The sequence below is a fragment of the Cryptomeria japonica genome, chromosome 5 (genome assembly GCF_030272615.1).
Source record: "Cryptomeria japonica chromosome 5, Sugi_1.0, whole genome shotgun sequence".
Lineage (NCBI taxonomy): Eukaryota > Viridiplantae > Streptophyta > Pinopsida > Cupressales > Cupressaceae > Cryptomeria > Cryptomeria japonica.
In genome coordinates, this window is record NC_081409.1 from 294,196,708 (window position 1) to 294,217,111 (window position 20,404).

Here is a 20,404-nt window from a genome sequence, read left to right on the forward strand (position 1 = left end):
GACATTTGAATTGCCTTGAAGTTGGGTTGGATTGCTAAGGATGCAAGTTTTGATGCCAAGAGGAAAATTCGCTCCTGACCCTTGCTGAGGGTCCAGGGTGAAATATTCAAATCCTCCTATGTTCCTTGCATTTCAAGATTGGATTTTGGTTTTTATGACTTGGATGGGAGAAGGATGTGATGTTTTATGCCATGGAAGTGATTTGAAGTTGAAAGGATTTGAAAATTGGCCTAAAACCTAAAATTCGCTCCTGACCCTTGCTGAGGGTCCAGGCGAAAATCATAAAACCAACAATTTCCTTTCACGTTTGTGCTAAGGCAAGGTTATACCAAGGTAGAAATGGCCTTCAAAAACATGATGAATAAGGATTTGCTTCCAAAATTTGATGATTCTGAGCCAGGGAAGAAAATCGCTCCTGACCCTTGCTGAGGGTCCAAGGCGAAAATTTTTCAAACACCTATTTTGCCTTGCAGGAACGAACCAAGCTTGGATGGAGTGAAAGAAGAAGACCTATTTGAGATGCCTTGAAGAAATTTTGAGCTTTGAAAAATGTCAATTTTGAGCTAAATTTGGAAAATCGCTCCTGACCCTTGGAGAGGGTCCAAGGCGAAATCATTAGCAAACCTCATTAAGACCTTGATCAAAAAATTGATATTCTCTAGTTTGCATTAAATCACCAAAATTGCTAAATTTGAGGCGTGTGGAAAATTAAATTTAAATTTGAAAGCATTTTGCATTTAATAAATTAATTTTAGGCCTTGAAATAAATAAAAAATTCCCCTTGGAGGCTCTAAAATTAATTTTTTGAATTAAAATTTGTTAGTGAGCGCTCAAAGGCATTATTTTGCCTTTATAGGCAAGTCGGCCACCTTTTTAAAGAGTTTTTATTTATTTTTTTATCCCTTTTGCCAAGTCGGCCTTGGAGGAAAGAAGGTGAGAGCTCTATATAATAGGGGGGCATTGTTTCAAGTTCAAATCATTCATTCATCCCTTCTAAAGTGCGAAATTGAGGAGCAATTTGAGGAGCGAAATCTAGAAGATTGAAGGCGAAATTTTGCTAAGTGTGGAAGCTAGTGGAAGGTGGAGCTCTTTTGAAGACTAATGGAGGCGTAATTCATCCAAGGGAAGACTATAATCTAAACCTTGTCTAGCAAAATCCAGTCTTCTTTCATCATTTTCGAAGGTCTTAGAGTTAAGTACTCAAGAGAAGGTATGAAGAATCAAATTGTTTGGAGTTCTTATTCGAGATTTGTTTTGATTTTCATAGGTCTAAGTCTTGAAAATCCAATTTCCATTCATAATTAATTTGAAAATGTATAATTCTTGATTTATCATGACTTATTCAAATTAATATCTTAAGTTATACCCTTAAAAGGTCTTAGATTTCATGCTTTAAGGTTTGATGCTTAAAGACTAATTTTGGAATTTTTGTGTAGGCATCAAATGGCGACTCCCAAGCCCGGAGGATCTACAAGTCGGTAGGCTCTCATCAAAGAAGATCCAGTCCAGGACAAAGATGATCTCCTCCAGCTCAATATCATCAAAGAAGATCAAGCAAGGATAAGGGCGACCTCCTCCAGTCTAGCATCGACAAGGACGACCTTCTTCGGTCAAGCGTCATCAAGAATAACCTCTTCCAATCCAGTATTCCAAGGCGAGGTACATCATCATCCTGCACATCAAAGACAAAAGAAGTCAGAGCAAGGGTTCGTTGGGGAAGCAGACAGTTTCAGAAGAATTAATTAAAGCTAGCTTCTCAGCAACATCAAATTGAATATCTACCAAGTTGCAAGTATCAGACAAGGTGGCATCCCAGTCATCACTCCTCCAGTCGGATCGGTCCACCTCAGCATGTCCAGATTCAATGTACCTGACTCATTAAAGGTGGCACAAACTTCGATGTACCTATCCCTGGCTATCCATTGGTCGAATATTCCAGAGAAGACATGTGTCCAATTAATACAATTATTTCATTGGTCAGCATCAAGTTTGTTGTAACAAACCCTAATTAGGGATTTGTTGTGACGTTTTCACACATCGCCCCATTGCAAATGGGGACCCTTGTTTTTTGCTTTTTAGGGTTTGTTCTTTAGGTTTTTTAGGGTTTTGTTAGTTAGCCTTTGCATTTTGAGTGTCGCCCAGGTGATCACATGGATAAGCAAGTCCGGCTTGAGTGATGTCTTGATCCTGAAATTTGGCTAAGTCTGGAATGTCCTGAAAATTTGGCTAAGTCTGAACGTCCTGATCCTGAAATTTGGCTAAGTCTGGAATGTCCTGATCCTGAATTTGACTAAGTCTGGAAACTGAAAAACCTCAAAAAACTAGATTTTGCAATATAACTCCTGGAGGTCTGAAACCACTCTCAAACATCCTGAAAGTATATATGGAATATAACTTAAAGTATAAGTGTTTCTTCTTTCTTATACTTAAATGTTATATTCCATAAAAATTATCCTGATAGAGAGTTCGAAAAGTCAAATTTCGCTCCTGTCCTTCACTGAGGATCCAGAGCGAATTTCGCTCCTGTCCCTCTCAGGAGGACCAAGGCGAAGCGCTCCTGTCCCTCACCAAGGGACCAGGGCGATAATACTTATTTGAGCCATTCCTGACCGTGTTTGGACGAATTGAGACATCAAAGGCATGGTGAAGGACGAAATGAGCATGATAGAGCATCCAGACTTGATCAAAAACGATGAAATGATGAAGTTTTTGCCTAGAAGGTCAAATTCGCTCCTGTCCCTCACTGAAGGACCAGAGCGATTTTCTTTATATGCACAATTTTAGACCTTTTTTGGACATTAACTTTTATTCATAGCATTAAGTAAGATGATATCTTCCTTAGCCAAGACTTTTTTTTGATGAAAATTGTAACGATTTGGCCTAGAGAGCAAAATTTCGCTCCTGTCCCTCAGTGAAGGACCGAAGCTTAAAATCAAATATTGCTTTGTCCTTGCAAGATTTTGACGACTTGACGATTTGAAGAGGTCCAAGGAGATGCATTTTATCAAATGAATATAACTTGAAGTACCGTCGTGAAGGAGAATGACCCAAGATGTAAAAATCGCTCCTGTCCCTCAGCCAGGGACCAGGGCGAAGTTCTTTGTAGCTCCCGTCCCTCTCCTAGGGACTAGAGCGAAATCCTTCATAGGGCATGTTCTGGACGAAGATCAAGCAAGTTTTATGTTTGAAGGCAAGGAAGGAGGTGAGTCGAATACGTTGAAGATAATTTTTGAAGGTGATAAAGTGAAATGAAGCCTACAGGACTAAGATCGCTCCTGTCCCTCTCCAAGGGACCAGGGTGATATTTTCTATACTAGCCAAATCCTTCAAAAACCATTCCAAGTCAAGGATGTACAAGGTTGCACAAGGTCAAAATGTCCTTAAGAAGATGATGTGCAAAGAAGCCAAACGTTAAAAGGTGATCAAATTGAGTCAAGAAGCTATATCGCTCCTGTCCTTCAGGCAAGGACCAGGGCGATTTTCACAAAATCATTCATTTTCCTTCAAGATCATGTCAAAGTCAAGGTTCGCAAGATCAAGGATATCATTTGCAAGGTGATGAACAAGGAGTAAAGCTTGAGAGATAGCAAATGTTGGCCAGAGCATGAAGTTCGCTCCTGTCCCTCTCCAAGGGACCAGGGCGATATCATATCAAGAAGCACTTGTTCACACAAGCAAGTCAATCTAGCTCGAAATCCCTAGCAAAAATGTCAAATTCAACGTAAGAATGGAGACTTTGAACGTCGAAATTGCAAGAATCAAGACCAAGATGATGGATCGCTCCTGTCCCTCAGCCAGGGACCAGGGCGATGAGGTATGTATTTTTTCATCTTCAAAATTTTTGGCGTTAAAACATTTTTTGAATTTATTTTAAATGCTAAAATCGATAAATTTAAAAAAATTCAATCAAAAAGCATTTAAAAATAACGCATAACATTTATTAATTAATTTTGCCTATTAAAAATCGAAAAAATTAATTATAAAGGCATAAAGTTAATTAATTATAAAATCAAATTGAGCGCTTGGGTTTATTTTACAAAAGTCGGCCTTGGTTTTTTATTAAAAATGGCTTTTAATTATCTTTGTTTTCACCAAGTCGGCCTAAGGTAATGCATGAGGAAAGTGCTTATAAAAGGAGGTGTTTATTTCATTTTTAAATCATTATTCAAGCATCCTCTTTCATATGCGATTTGGAGTATACAAAGGAAGTGCGAAATTATCATTCAAGAGGAGGAGCGAATTTCAATAGGAAGGCACAAGCATTATCAAAGGAGTTCGAGTTTCAAGTTAGGCGAACTTGCCAAGGACATTGAAGAACACATCAAAGACTCCAAGGGTGGCGAATTGATAAAGAGGACGTTCCTTATCCTTGAAGATCACGTTGAAGGCTTCTAACGTTAATTTTGCCTAGGCAATCCTTGTTTTGCATTCTAGAGTTAGCTCTCAAGAGAGGTATGGTGATGTGAATTTATTGTTTTGATTTTGATCATTGATCGTTATAGCCTTCAAATTTTGAATTTTGAAATTTTGAATTCCAAAAGCCCAATTGTTTTTTAGGAAATAATAACTCAAGGACTTATTATGAAGTTTCCTAAAAATTAATCTAATCTATGTTATATATTGCAAAATCATGTTTCTAATTTTGAAATGTTGTGTAGGCATCAAATGGAGATCTCATCAAGGAAAATCAAGCCGGATCAAGGACGGTCTTCGCCGGGACGATCAAGCCAGGACAAGGGCGGCCTCCTCCAATCCAGCATTTCAAGGCGAGGTACATCATCATCCTGCACATCAAGGACACAAGGAGTTAGAACAAGGGCTCGTTGAAGAAGTAAATAATTCCAGATGAATTAATTAAAGCAAGCTTCTCAACAACATCAAGTTGAATATTTACCAAGTTACAAGTGTCAGATGAGGTGGCATCCTAGTCATCATTTCTCCAATCAGTGAGGTCCACCTCAGCATGTCCAGATTCAATGTACTTAACTCATGGAAGGTGGCACAAACTCCGATGTACCTACCCCGGGTATCCATTGGTCGATTTTTCTAGAGGGGACATGTGTCCAAGCAATACAATTTTATCATTGGTCAAGCATTAAATGTTATGTAATGGTTGTAACAAACCCTAATTAGGGTTTTCATTGTTGAATCTTGGCCATTGATCTTGAATTGATCTAAGCCATCAAATTGTATTGTGGGCACTATATAAACCCTGACATTTCATTTTGTAAAAAAAAGAGAGAGTGGAAAATAATAGAAAGCAGTTAGTAGATAGAGAGTAGTTAGAAGTTGATAGAATAGTAATTAGAGTAGAATAGGAGGACAAGGCAAGAAATTGTTGCCATTGATTGTAAACAAACTCCATTTTCATTGAAGTAATGGTGAAGTGTGTCGTTTCTTGCAATTTGCATGGTTTCTTGTTGAGTCTTCAATCCTAGATGGTAGATGATTAGATGAATGGAGGAAATGTGATTGCTTGATGGTGGAATTCGTATATCCATACTACTAGCAGTTTGTTGATTGCAGACTTGCCTTGTGTAGTCAACTGGAATCATTCAGCTTAAGCTCAATTTCAATTTGTCGCTTCTTCATTGATATGCATCAACTTGATGGTGTCTATGCCTGCGGTGATGATTTGAACATCATAAAGCTTCCCTTAGAAGATTGCACTAGCCTTGTGGAGATGGTCCATTGATGTCAAAACAAGACCTAGTTAGAGTTTCGTCAAAAATCAAATCATTGCTCCTACATTCTTAGTATTAGGATTAGATCTTCTCTTCGCCCTCATCCTTTTTTCATTTTTTCAAATCTAAGCCAGTAAGAGCCTGTGTTCCAGCAAAGCAGATCGGAAGTTCAATCATCAGATGTAAGTCCCCTTGTGATTCCAGCAAATCACATCATACCACTGGAGCTTATCCACACGTAGAGACCCTACTAACCAGAACATTGGAGTCATCCTAACTGATCCTTCATGCGAATCTTCAGCAGTTAGAGACTTTATTCAAGAGAGGATAAGATGCCTTTAGGTATTTTATTCTGTGTATGATGGTGTACAAAATACACGTCAATAGGATCTTATTGTTGAATCTTGGCCATTGATCTCAAATTGATCTTAGCCATTGAATTGTATTAAGGGCGCTATATAAGCCCCGACTCTTCATTTGTAAAGGCTAATAGAAAGTAGGGAGTGAATAGTTAGAATAGTGAATTAGTCAGTTGATAGAATAGCAATTAGAGTAGAATAGAAAGAGAAGGCAAAGATTGTTGCCAAGATGTTGTTGTAAAAAACTTGTAAAACTTCATTGAAGAAATGGTGAAATTTATGGGTCGATTCAACAATTTGCATGGTCTCTATACTTCTCATATTTGATTTCATGTTATTAGATGAGTGGAAGAAATGTGTTTGATTGATGGTGAAATTCGTATATCCATACTACTAGCAGTTTGTTGATTGCAAACTTGCCTTGTGTAGTCAACTGGAATCATTCAGCTTAAGCTTAACTTCAATTGTCGCTTCTTCATTGATATGCATCAGCCTGATGGTGTCTATGCCTGTAGTGATGATTTGAACATCATAAAGCTTTCCTTCGAAGATCGCACTAACCTTGTGGAGATGGTCCTGGGATGTCAAAACAAGACTTAGTTAGAATTTCATCAAAGATCATTCATTGCTCCTACATTCTTAGTATCAGAATTAGATCCTTTCCTCGCCCTCGTCCTTTTTCCTTTTTTTTCCAAATCTAAGCCGGTAAAATCTTGTGATTCCAGCAAATCAGACGTTTAGGTCGTCATGTGTAAGTCCCCTTGTGATCCCAGCAAATCACATCATACCATAGAGAGCTTATCCACACGTAGAGATCCTACAGCAAAGAACCTTGAAGTCATCCCAATTGATCCTTTTCGCGACATCTTCAGCATTCAGAGACTTTATTCAAGAGAGGATAAGGTACCTTTAGGTATTTTATTCTGTGTTCGCATGTGCATAAAAAACACATCAACAGGTTGATAAACCAATGAAGGTGTGATGTTCCAAGTTGATAAAGCAGGGAGATTTGAGGCTTGCAGGCAGTGTGTTTAAGGGTCTCTAGTGGCAATCTCAACTAGGGGTTGCAATTGTGCTTCAAGAGCTTCATTAATTTGTGTTGTTCTAGGTTTTTGTATGAGATTCAGTGTGGTTCTGTATTCAGTTTAGTTCTAGATTGTTTGTTGTTGTTAGCAGCATATTTCATTATGTATTTGCTGTTGTGAGAAGATATATTTCATATGTATTTCTGTTGTTAATTCATGTTTGTGATTTTGAGAGTTTGTGTGAGGGTTTCAATGAGTATTTGGTGTATTTGAGCTCTAGATTTGGAGTCTATTTGTATTGTTTTAGTGGCAGATCTGTGGACTGCTATCAGCAGTAATTTGTGAGGAATATGCTGCCAAAATTGTGTTAAAATCATCTATTTGTGTTTCCATTGAGATTTAGAGTGTTAAATGGTATTTTGGTGCTATTTTCGGTATTCCAGATTTCATTGTTATTTTTAACTTGCAAATATGAGTTGGTTTAGAGTTTATGTTTTAAATTTGATATAAAATTGCAGCAAGGGTTATTACACATAACTTCTCCCAAGTTTGCTTCCTCTTCTATCCTTGTTGAAGTATCAAACTTTTTTGTTCGGGCATGCCATTTGCCCATTCGTCACTCGTTTCTTTGCCTTTTCGGAGTTTCAGACTTGACCTGGCTAGCATGCCTCCTGCCCAAACTCCAATTCTCGACCAATGGTATGTGTCATGAGGTATCTCCAAACTCTGAAGTTGAAACTCTTGCCTATTTGCACTATTCATCCACCTACCTCCTTGCATGATTGATTCACCATTACTGCGTAGGTGGATGATGTACATTCGAGAAGGTTTCCCATGGGAATAAAAAATCATAGAATAATGGGCATATGGTTCCACGTGTATCTCTAGTGTTGCAAAGACACAATCTTTGACTGCTATTAATGAGGTAGTTAGGGTTTCAAACCCTAAGGGATCCATGCCAATATGGTCAAAGATAGTTGTAGTTTGTAGGGGACATTTCTCCATGAATCCCAAGCACATTTCACACAAGTAAGAAAGATTCCAAGCACAAATCAAGGGGGAAATGATGTTCAATCAGTATGGCAATCCCTATTACATACCAATCTTGAGATGGAAGCCATTGTTGTAGAGTTTGATGCCCTTTTTGGGTCTATAAGGGGGCTGAAAGGAAAAACAAAGAGGGGACAGAAAAAAGCCTCAACAAACCCTTGTCCGAAATCACAATGAACACACTTGTCTAGGCATCCAGATTTAAGGGAAAATATCCACAGGTCTACTAATGATCTAAGGATGGAAAACCTCAAGGATCATGTGTGACAAAGGACGAAACCCCTTTGGTTGTAGGAAGAGCTCACCCAAAGTTTGAATTTGAACTTCATGGTCACAAATCTTACATGGTTTGAGTTTACATGCCATCACAACGGTTGTGGGTGTAAGCTTTAGTGATCCAGTTAGCAATGGTTGCCGTAGCAGCTTGATGTAATGTTTATATAGGCCCTTTAATTCAGTAGATGTTCTACACTGCCCTATGCATTTTTGAACCCGATTGTTGTGGGTTGTGTTTTAAGTTCAAACCGTTGATGCTATTGTATCCATTGTTGTTACAACATTTTGTAAACTATTTGTAGACCCATGTAATGGGAGGGAAAGCTTTGCAATGTTTTTAGCAATCTATGGATCTGATATGTAAACTGGGTTTTCTCTCTTAATGCAAAATTTATGTTTTGAAATTTGGGTTTAATAGATTAGGGAAAAAATAATACTCTGCAATCTTTAATCTATTTGTGAACCGATCAGTAAGATTAGGGTTTATTGTTGTTTTTGCATATGTCAATGAAGTTTTTTGGGTTCACTAGCTCTTGGTAAAATCGAGTAGGGCAAAGATGAAAATCTCTTACCCGACAATGACTCTTTTGGCCCAAAATATTTGAAAATTCGGGACTCGGAAAAAATCCACAAAAAGTCGGCAAATTTATCGAACATTTGAAAATATATAATTCTTAAAATATTTTTGAAAAACACACATATACACTGAATTTGTAGAACATATTACTGATTTCCATCATATATAAATCAAAGTTTGAGTTAAATACATACCATATACCAAAAAATAAGTGCAACCTCTAAATGAATTTGAGTTCAATACATCTTATAGAGGATTTGTATTCCTTGAATCTCCTTTCTGTAGAATCAAAGTTCTCCTCTACTTCACATGTTCCATAAAATAAATACTTTGTTCAATAGATGGCATTGGCATGTGCACATGAAGCCTTTCAAATTTTCAGCTCATCTCATACACATTGATGAACTTTGTCAGGCTTCAAAACATATCTTCAGCTTCAAGGACATGATTCAAGAAGCATGAGACTTCCACATGAAACTACCATATCATGCAAAAACACCATACTGAAGTTTTCCTCACACATACACCCAAAGGATTCACATTCTTCCCATAGAGATGCCACATCCCTTGAGGCACCTATTTTTAACTTGTGGATAGGTACACAACATAGTTGCAAGACTCGGACTCGGAAAGCTGATTTTTGATTTGGATTCGGACTCGGCAAAAACTTGGCCAAGATTTGGCAAATAGAAAAACCCTAGAAATTCAAAGATTTTTAACGATTTTAAACTTGTTTCATGTATTTTTTAATAAATAAACCTCAAAGACACAATTATCTCATCAAATAGAAGCTACTTTGAACACATACACAAGTTTACATTCATCACTTAAGTATAAATGCAAATTTTAGGCTTGAGCTGAAGGAAATAAGCTAAACTAAATAACACATTAGAAATATAGATAGTGTCAAATGTCTACAAAATTCATGGAATATGAAGTCCATGTCATTAAAAGTGCAAAACATGTATCAACATAAAAGTTAGAGCCTAGACGTCTAAGGCTCAGAGGAGCCAATATCAGTGATCGCTCAACTCCGCAATTTGAGGCCCAATGCTCACACTCACACTACCACAGACCACTACTTCCAGATCCAAGAAATGGAGGTCGAGGATTTGAATAAGCCTCTCCACCAATGGCTGCCATTTCTTCCATTTGCTTCCTTTTTAATTCTTTTTTTTTCTTTAAATTCCTCTAATTGAGCTTGCATTTCACGTATAGCCTCAAAGGGTGTTTTTTTGCATGGGATTGCATCATGGCATTCTATTTGTGCAATGTGATAATTTCAACCGGTTAATACCACCCCCATTATATTTTGTTTTGCAATAAATACATGTTACTTCTTTTTTTTTTGATCCGGGGATGCCATGTTTCCAAGCCTTATCCTGTCTAACTTGGGCACCACTTCCACTACCGGTAGGCTGAGACATTATGCTGTAATATATTATAAATGAAAAAAATCAGCATAATGTCTCTTATTCTAATTAAGATAAACTTAAAAATAAATAATAGAAAGAAAAAAATAAAACTAGGGTTTCAACTAAGAAAATCAAGAAATAACAAAAAAAAAAACAAAAAAATGGTACCTACCTCTATAAATTTGCTAGAAACCTCTTCCAAATCCTTCTTTAACAACTTTAAATGCTTGAATGCAAGCTACAAACTTGCTCAAACAATCAACAATTGCAATCTCCTCTTCAATCTACTTGCTGGTCTGCTTTTTAGTGCCTTTATTTTTTTTTCTCAAAACCCTCTTTTTTTCTCCTCGTGTTTGCAAACAACAAAAATGACATTTTAGGGTGAGACTCAAAACATATTAACCTTTTGTTTCATTTAAAACAAAGCCATTTTTTTTTTCACTTTTTATTTGCTGCTTGGACAGCAGAGTCTAGCCCTTGGGGCTCGCCGAGTTTGCCAAAACCCGGCCAGACTCGACCGAGTTCGAGTCCAGAGGCCATTAGCCTCAGCGAGGGCGACCTGCCTCGGCGCTTGGCGAGTCTTGCAACACTGGTACACAATTACACTAATTGATTCACAAATGGCGAGGTGCAAGGTTATGTAATCAATTGCATGATCCTGGAATCGTGCACTGAGGTCCCACGACGTTTCTGTCCGATCTCGATTCATAGCCAATTGCTTCGGACCATAGAAGGTCGAACATTATCTGAGCCGGGAAGGATCTTCCCCTGGAAGCTGGTAGGATTCTATCCGTAGCGAGGGTAGGGGGGTAGCAGTATTCAGTAAAAGAATACCCGACAAATCATTACTACAAATTTATTTGAGTTTTTCTCCCAATTTTTTGCGATTAGTAAAAGAATACCCGACAAATCATTACTACAGACTTATTTGAGTTTTTCTCCCAATTTTTTGCAATTTTTGTCAAAAAAATCGCCCAAGAGTTTTTTGTAGATTAAATCGTTGCCATAAATGACTCGCGATAAATCAGGAGTTAAATGATTTGTTGCAGATTTTTTCATCTATGGATTAGGGTTATTCATATTAGGGTAAAGTATAGAAGTTATATTAGAATAATTACTTCTTTGCCAGTTACCTTTTTTTGCGATTCTATCAATGGTCACTTAGTTTGTCATTAGTCAACTATTGCTTCTTTTATAAGAACGTATAGTTTGCTTTTTAGTTTTAAGCTTTTTAGCTTTATTTAGTGTTTTAAGCTTTTTTAAGCTTTAGATTAATGATTTGTTATTTTTAGAACACCATCTTGTAATTCCTTTATATACGCTTGTATATTTGTTTTTAAGTTAATTCGATATCATTTGATTATTGTTTCAATTGTTTTTCATGGTATTAGAGCAGGTTGATGGGCTTTTTTAGGATTTGGCAAATTTTTTAAAAATTTGTAAGCTACTTGGAAATTATTTCTAGAAATATTTTAATCAATTTTTTTTACAGTGTTCCACGGCCGTTGGGGATGAGGGGACGAGTTTCGGGGATGGGGGGACAAAGGGCTTAAGTTTGGGGACAACGGGGGGGTGGTAGGGTGGTGGTGGTGATTAATTATAGATATACTTATAGTACTTGAAAAACTAGTTGTGAAAATAAGTATAATAGTATAAGAATTACATTTCAAATAAACTATAGGAAATTAGCAAAATTACAAAATAGCAAAATTTGAAATATTAAATCTAAATACAAAGATTTCTTGAATGCTAATTGCTAAATAAAATTTGACAAATGAAATTGTCAAATTGGACAGTTCTATTATTAAAATATCATATTAATATATGATATCACACGAAGTCTATAATGATGATTACATGATACATCATTACAATGAGTAGCAAATAGCAATAGCATTACAAAAGACAAAATGGCAAAATGCTCAAATCACTCAAAATTAAAAAAAACAAGGATTTCAATTGCTTTTTGAGTTTGACGTGTTCAAACGGGAGAATCCTGCAAGTCTCCTTGCCCCCCAAGAGACGTCTAGGAGTCTCCCAAGGAGTCTTGGAGATGTCGGATGGGAGATTCCTGCAAGTCTCCTCTCCCCTTAAGAGACGCCTGGGAGTCTCCTTGGGAGACTTGGAGACACCTGGGAGTTTCCCAAGGAGACTTGGAGACGCTTGGGAGCCTCCCAAGGAAACTTGGAGATGCCCGGGGGTCTCCTAAGGAGACTTGGAGACGCCGAGACGTCTCCCAAGGAAACTTGGAGACGCGGAGACATTTCCCCGTCTCCGACGGAGCTCCGGTGGCGGTGGGGGGACGGCGGGAGATGTCGCGTCCCCATCCCCCCGTCCCCCCGTCTCGGAAACTTGGAGATGCCCGGGGGTCTCCTAAGGAGACTTGGAGACGCCGAGACGTCTCCCAAGGAAACTTGGAGATGCGGAGACATTTCCCCGTCTCCGACGGAGCTTTGGTGGTGGTGGGGGGACGGCGGGAGATGTCGCGTCCCCCCGTCCCGGAAATGTCCGTCTCTGAGATGTGGCCCAAAAGGGGGGGAAAGGCGTCCCCGTGGAACATTGTTTTTTAATGGAAAAATTGTTTGGGCTTTTTTTAAGGCGGATTTTTTCGAGGTTTTGCAATTTGTTAGGCGTTGTGACTTTTGGTTGCTGATCGTGTTTTTCTAGGCGGATTTGTCTTCTGGGTGTTTATTTTTCTCTCCAAGAAAAATCACGTTTTCTTTTTGTGGGTGAATTTTGTGACTCTTTTTTGAGCTCGTGTTCAGCTGTCTATTTGATTTTTGTAACTTGGAATAACAATTTTCACACTGATTTTTCGGCACATCTGATAGGGGGTGTGTCGGGTTCTTTTTTGTCTGCGATTTTTCTGACTTCAATGACGATTTTTGCGCCTGAAGGTGTCTTTTACCGCACGATTTTCACGACTAAAAAATTGCGATCTTCTTGCACATGGTTCGACGGTTTGGTGCATATTTATCTCGCACTAGGGTTTTCCGGTGGCATAGTTTTTTACCTCAGTATTTTCCTATGTTTCGTGGCGATTTTCTGCGTATTTATTCGCGTCTCCGAGCTCGTGGGTTTGTTTCTGTGACAACCCACAATTTTTCTTGACTTGGGTTCGCGTGGGATTTTGTGATTCACGAAGTTCTCAGGGTTTGACTACTTTTTCCACAAAATCGTGCTTTGTTGCAGTCAAGTTTGGGTCGCACTTGGAGTTGCCAAGGTGAACATCTGCAACTATGGTATCTTGCAGTCTGTTTTGGGGTTGCTGGAGCAAACAGTGCTTAGTACTCCTCTACAAAAGGGTGTGCCTATTTTTCCTCAAAATCATGGTTTTAGGCTTCTGTAATTCACATGTGCCAGTTCTATAATTCGCATGTGAGGGTTACATTAGTCATCCGGAATCAACTATTCTTGGTCATTACCACTTTGTAGATCCTGGGAGGGTCTTCGTAGCAACAGAGTGTTCTTTGCATTGCATTTATGATCAAAAGACTTGCAATGTCTTTTGTTGGGTACTTAGTTCATACAATGACCATTAAGGGAGGGTATTAGAATAATCAATTCTTTTAGTTAGCTACCTTCTTTTGTGGTTCTATTAACGGTCATTTAGTTAGTCATTAGTCAACTTTTGCTTCTTTCATAAGAACGCATAGTTTGCTTTTTAGTTTTATTTAGCGTTTTAAGCTTTAGATTAACGGTTTGTTCTTTTTAGAACACCGTCTTGTAATTCCTTTATATAGGCTTGTATATTTGTTATTAAGTTAATTCAATATCATTCGATTATTTTTCAGTCTGAAGTATAATCTTGAGGTGTAAATGTTGTTGTGTAAACATTAATGTATTTTAGGGGATTATAATGATATCTGAAGTATATTTTGGAGTTGTTAATGCTGCTGTGCAAATATTAGTATAATCTAGGGTTTAATAAGGTTTTGGTCTTAGATATTTAAACCTGAATTTCAAATTGGGTACATTTTTGCCTTAAATATAGCTCAGGATAGTTCATGATTTTGGCAATAAGTTTGCATCCTTCACTTATCCCTCACAATCAATTGCCTTTAAAAATATTGCCTCTTTAGGGAACACTGCGATGACATAATTTTGGGGTCTGTTTTTGCATTTGTTTTGCCTATAAGAAATGATGAACACTTCCATTTTGGCCCATGAATCATTGATTGGCTATAGTGATGTGTATATAAAACTTTTTCTCAGGCAATAAGATGGTGCATTTATCCAAGCACAACCTTGCGGATTAGTTCAAGATAACATTGCATTGCATCCCATGTGCCATTCCCTTGTGTGCTTGCATAGTGCCAAGATGTACTCTAACCAGTTTAGCCAGTGTTCCACGGAAACGCATTTCCCCCTCCCAGGCCCAAGTCCCCCCACCCTTTGTCCCCCCGTCCCCGAAACTTTTTCCCTTTGTCCCCCCTTCCCCGAAGCCCGTCCCCCCATCTCCCCGTCCCCAATGGCCGTGGAACACTGAGTTTAGCACACCTTAGGGCAAATGAACTGTGTGCGCCTTATAGCTGTGCTGCACAATTTCACAGTCATACCATCTTGGGATTTCTCTATGCATAATCTGCAACAGCTTTCCCATTACATTCTCAAACATAATGCATCACATATGCTTTATACTTCTTTTCATTGTGCACTATTGTAAATGCTCCGCCTTTGCAACTTTGCATTGGACCATGCATGTATGACACGTGGAATGATGACATCCACCTGTCATTGTAATGGTCTAAAGAGAAATTGCCTTCACTATTTAGCCGACAATATTGAGTGTGCTCAACACCTATATTACCTTACTTTCACTAAACAATTTAGATTGGCTGTGGTACCAGCAATATAAGCAATTTTAATTTCAATTTTTGTTCAATTTTAAAGTTAATGTTAAACTTTACCATTTTTCTTGTTTTCAAAGTTCTATGTCATGATGTTTTCTGGAAATTATTATATTATATTAAAAGAAAATTGGCATCTCCAAGTACCCTCATTTCCTATCTTAGAAAATAGCCGTAGTAGTACTGGTACCAGTCTCTGTTGTCTCCAAGTACCCAGGTCTCCTAGTAAGCTTGGAATTTTCCTATTGTTTTAGTACATACATAAAATGTTAAACCTAAAATTAGTAAGCCAAAAATGGATGTAGTGCTCTTGCTATTGAAAATATTCTCAGTGAATATTTTACATCTGCAAAATTGAAACCTTCCGATTGTAGAATTTGTATCTACTTTGATCATTAAGGAGTGTTTGACAAGATATGGCTAAACTTTTGAGATATGGTCATAAACATCAGACTCTGAAGTTATACCCTTTTGATGTCAAGGTTGTCACGACTCTGATCATTCATTGCCCTACATTTACCATAGAAAGGAAGTAAACAACAAGAGTGACATTTATACCCTGAACACTTGGTCTTTCAAGCTGTCACCACCAATTGTGCTTCCTATTGCTCTTGATGCTGTCAATGATACTGATCCATTTTCACAGCTCTAACTTCCAATTGCATAGTCTATTGCATCTGAGTGTACAACTGATAACCCTTTTAGTTCCTATCCAAACTCACTTCTGGATCTGTCAAGAACTAATATATTCGAAGACATGGCATGGATATTGATCACGATTGAGGGAAGGATTTCTTAAGATAGTGAATAGAACATTCATGCAAATGAAAATAAATCCTTTGGAGCTGGCAGCCAGTATTTATATTCCAAGCAATGCACCAAAGACATCTGTACTCACGGATGGTGATCCAGACTCCATCATAAAAACCCATCTACAATTGACAAAACCTTCCTTAGTAACTCAGATAATTAAAAAGAGTTATCCTTTTTCACCTCCCTCAGTAGTAAATGCAGCTTAGAAATAATCTTCTTCATACAGAGGTTTGCTGTTGATATTATGTTCAATCCTAAGAGGTAAGTTGACAGAAGCAGATCTGTGAGAACGAGAACAAGCGCTTCTATTTTCTTGTTAGCATCTAAACTATATTCGTAATGAATCTTCTGCATGTTATTGCTATTGGAATAATAATTTAAAACAATTTTATATTAACCATCTCTATGTTTAATGCATCATTTTCTGTGTAGAACCTCTAAATAGCCAATGCTGCATGCTTATCTAGAAGCAATTATATTGGCAAACCGATAACTCTGATCGATTGGAAAATTAAATATTTTAATGTTACAGGCCATACAGGAGAGGACCTCGTAGCTGCACAACATATGGCTAGGGTTTAATAATTACTATAACCACCAAATAATGCACAATAAAGTACAACTAATAAGATCATTCTATGATTAAACTATTTTTTTTGTTTGATGTACTCAAGTGGAGGGGAACATACATTTTGAGGCTATTTCCTTTAGCATATTTGAAATATGCTAAAACTTAAGTTATTCCTAAACTTGTTAATAACATGATCCAATTGTCTTATATCTTATGTGCCGTCATGATTGTCTCTTGTTATACATCTTATTGAGTATAAGCTGTATTAAATGTATCCTTTTAGGGCAATGGCTATGCAGCGGACAAAATGGCCCGCTGCCATGCCTTCTCCATCGGATGCCGCATGCCATGCCATCCCATCACATGCGTCCATGGCCGTCCAATCAAACACAAACGGTCCCATCAACCCGTTACATCCGTCAGTTATAAATAATAAATTATATATTTGATTTTTTTATAATAATTTATATGTTTAAATTTTTAATTTATTTTAATAGAAAGTATATTACAATATATAATTAATTGTAAGATATATATTATATGTAAATTTTAAATAGTTATTTTAATTTAAAAAGTAATATATTTAGAAAATATAATTTTAATATAAGAAATAAATACCTAATTTTAAAATAAAAAATAATTAAATGATTTTAACATAAAAAATAATTATATGATTTTAACATAACAAATAATAATTGATTTTACTAATATAAGTATAGTTATTTCTTATGTTAAAATCATTTAATTATTTTTTATTTTAAAATTAAGGTTAGGTTAAAATCGTATAGTTATTTTTTATGTTAAAATCATTTAATTATTTTTTATTTTAAAATTACTTATTGATTAGGTTAGGTTAAAATCATATAGTTATTTTTTATGTTAAAATCATTTAATTATTCTTTATTTTAATTAAATGATTTTAACATAAGAAATTTTAACCTAACAAATAACTAAGTGATTTTAACCTAACAAATAACTAAGTGAGTGATTTTAATTAAGTGATTTTAACCTAACAAATAACGTAACGAATAACTAATTTGATACTTACTATTGATTTCGATGGCAATATATATCAAACACCATAATTAAATTATTTTAACATAACAAATAACTAAGTGATTTTAACCTACAGATAACTAAGTGAGTGATTTTCACTAAGTGATTTTAACCTAACAAATAACGTAACAAATAACTAATTTGATACTTACTATTGATTTCGATGGCAATATATATCAAACACCATATAATTATTTTTTATGTTAAAATCATTGAATTATTTTTTATTTTAAATCTACTTATTTATGATTTTAACGTGAGTGATTTTAACTAAGTGATTTCAACCTAACAAATAACAAATAACGTAACAAATAACTAATTTGATACTTATCAAACACCATATAATTATTTCTTATGTTAAATCATTTAATTATTTTTTATTTTAAATTTACTTATTTATGATTTTAACCTAACAAAACAAATAACTAATTTGATATTTACTATTGATTTCGATGGCAATATATATTAAACACCATATAATTGTTTCTTATGTTAATATCATTTAATTATTTTATATTTTAAATTTACTTATTTATTTTTTATATTAAAATCTATTAATTATTTTAATTTAAAAAGTAAATATATTTAGAAAAAATAAACTATTATTTACTTATATTTGTAAAATAATATTATTAAAATTTACATATAATATATATATCTTACAATTAATTATATATTGTAATATACTTTCTATTAAAATAAATTAAAATTTTAAACATATAAATTATTATAAAAAAATTAAATATATAATTTATTATTCATAACTGGCGGATGTAACTGACAGATGTAACGGGTTGATGGGACCGTTTGGGTTTGATTGGACGGCCATGGACGGACGTGATGGAATGGCATGACATGCGGCATCCGATGGAGAAAGCATGGCAGCGGGCCATTTTGTCCGCTGCGTAGCCATTGCCTCCTTTTAGGCACCTTTTATTCAAAAATTGGAACTTGTGATCAACATGTCTCATCTGACTATCGGTCCATGCTCAACGTTAGGATCCTTTCCCCTACCATGATACGCAGGTTTTTTAATAGACAAAAATAACAAATAAAGAAAAAGAACAAAATATTAGGAAGACAGCTCTTCTAAAAGGTTATTTGTTTATCTATTTTTGCAACTGCTTATTTTGATGAACTGCCTCCTAAAATATTGAAATTATCATTTCTGCACATGTTGCTATCCACTGTCTGGTATTTTCTGATTAGAAATTTAACGCAAGTTGTGCAGCCAGTCTTTCTTGCAATGTAGCATGAAGGATTGTAAACTTTGAATTAATTATTCTATATTCAGATTTCTGTATGTATGTGTATTTGTTTTAATATATTACTTGATAAACAGGTGAGCGATTGAGCCCTTGGGTGGCTGCAGGATGCTTGACTATGGGCTTGGCTATAATGTTTTTTTGATATTTAGATCTACTTAGGATGACAGGAGATTCTATGGCACTACCCTTCAAGTTCTAATTGATGAGAAAAGGTTGATTATCCAAAATAACTTTCACGTTCGATGTTGCATACCCTGCAGCCTTTGATTAGTAACTTTTTGTTGGATATACTGTGATGAGTAACTCCTACATATGCACGTTGCATGTGTTCTCATTTGGAAGTTTGGTTGTACAAATATGGTGAGCTTTGATATTTTTTTAAGGCTAGGTTGCCTTGAAGTGTACTTTATTAAGATTTCAAAGTTTGTGATTGGTCGGTCCAATTTTTTGAGAAAGGCATTCCATTAAATTGGTTTGGGTTTGCAGATGTAAAGAAAAATGACATCGTAAACAACTGACTTTTATATGGAATTATTGTTTGATAAGAAATCATATGGCCAGTAGATATGATAATTATTCAATCAGAATCCTAAAGCATATAAATATTTATTTCTTTCATCTGTCCAATTTTATTGGATGTGTATTTATCTTGCTAATGACTATTTTCATATTATTGATCTAATCTTGAAATTAATTGATCTTTAATGTTTAAGTTAGAGAGCACACATCACTAATATTTCAATTAGATGCACAGTACTACACCTATCAAGAGTACTATATTTGTACTTAAATAAATCACCATCCTCAGATATTTCTAAGGGTTGCAATTCAGAATTCTGTTTGTGGTTATGATTAAAGCTCAGGAGTACACCGGTAGTTAGCAATGCAAATATAATGTAAAAAGCTTCTGGTAAAAGCTAAAAATTTAAATTTTGTCGACATTTCTGGTAAAAACTGTACATATAATTCCTTGTGCACATAATTGCTATTGATCTTGTGGTTAGTTCTAGGTAGCGTTTGTTGTTTTCTAGATTCTGTGTGAATGTTGATGTTGACACGGAGTTATCATCTTCAATTACCTTGTCTTCTAAGTATGCTGTTAAGGAGAGAGGATTGATAATATGAGTTGGCATCAAATATTTGCCAAATGTGTCCTATGGCTGGGCATTCAACTGCTGTTTGCATGGGCTATTGGAGGAAAAAAGAAAAGGAGCTTAGTACTCATGAGGGTATTGATGAGCTGCTTTCCTCAGAATTGATAAAAGAATTTCACTTACCAATTGTTTTGTAGAGAAGGGTATGAGGTGGTTGAAGACTTGAAAGGGAAGGGGTTGGGTATTTTGGGAAATAAACATGTTCAATACCAAAGATTGTGAAGGTCAATTTTTATTCAATAAACCAATCAAAGTATGAGATACAAGGCTTGAACAACTACAACATGAAATTCTAAAACATATATG

The 20,404-nt window shown here is 35.9% G+C and overlaps 1 protein-coding gene across 1 annotated transcript in view; it reads left to right on the forward strand.

The window, feature by feature from the left end:
• LOC131045824 (uncharacterized) overlaps positions 1 to 19,562 on the forward strand; it is a 108,010-nt gene extending 88,448 nt beyond the window's left edge. Inside the window, exon 4 of the mRNA XM_057979481.2 lies at positions 19,019 to 19,562. Coding sequence (XP_057835464.1) covers positions 19,019 to 19,086 — 68 coding nt within the window. The 3' untranslated portion in view covers positions 19,087 to 19,562. The remainder of the gene's footprint in view (positions 1 to 19,018) is intronic.
• Positions 19,563 to 20,404: the final 842 nt, after the last annotated feature.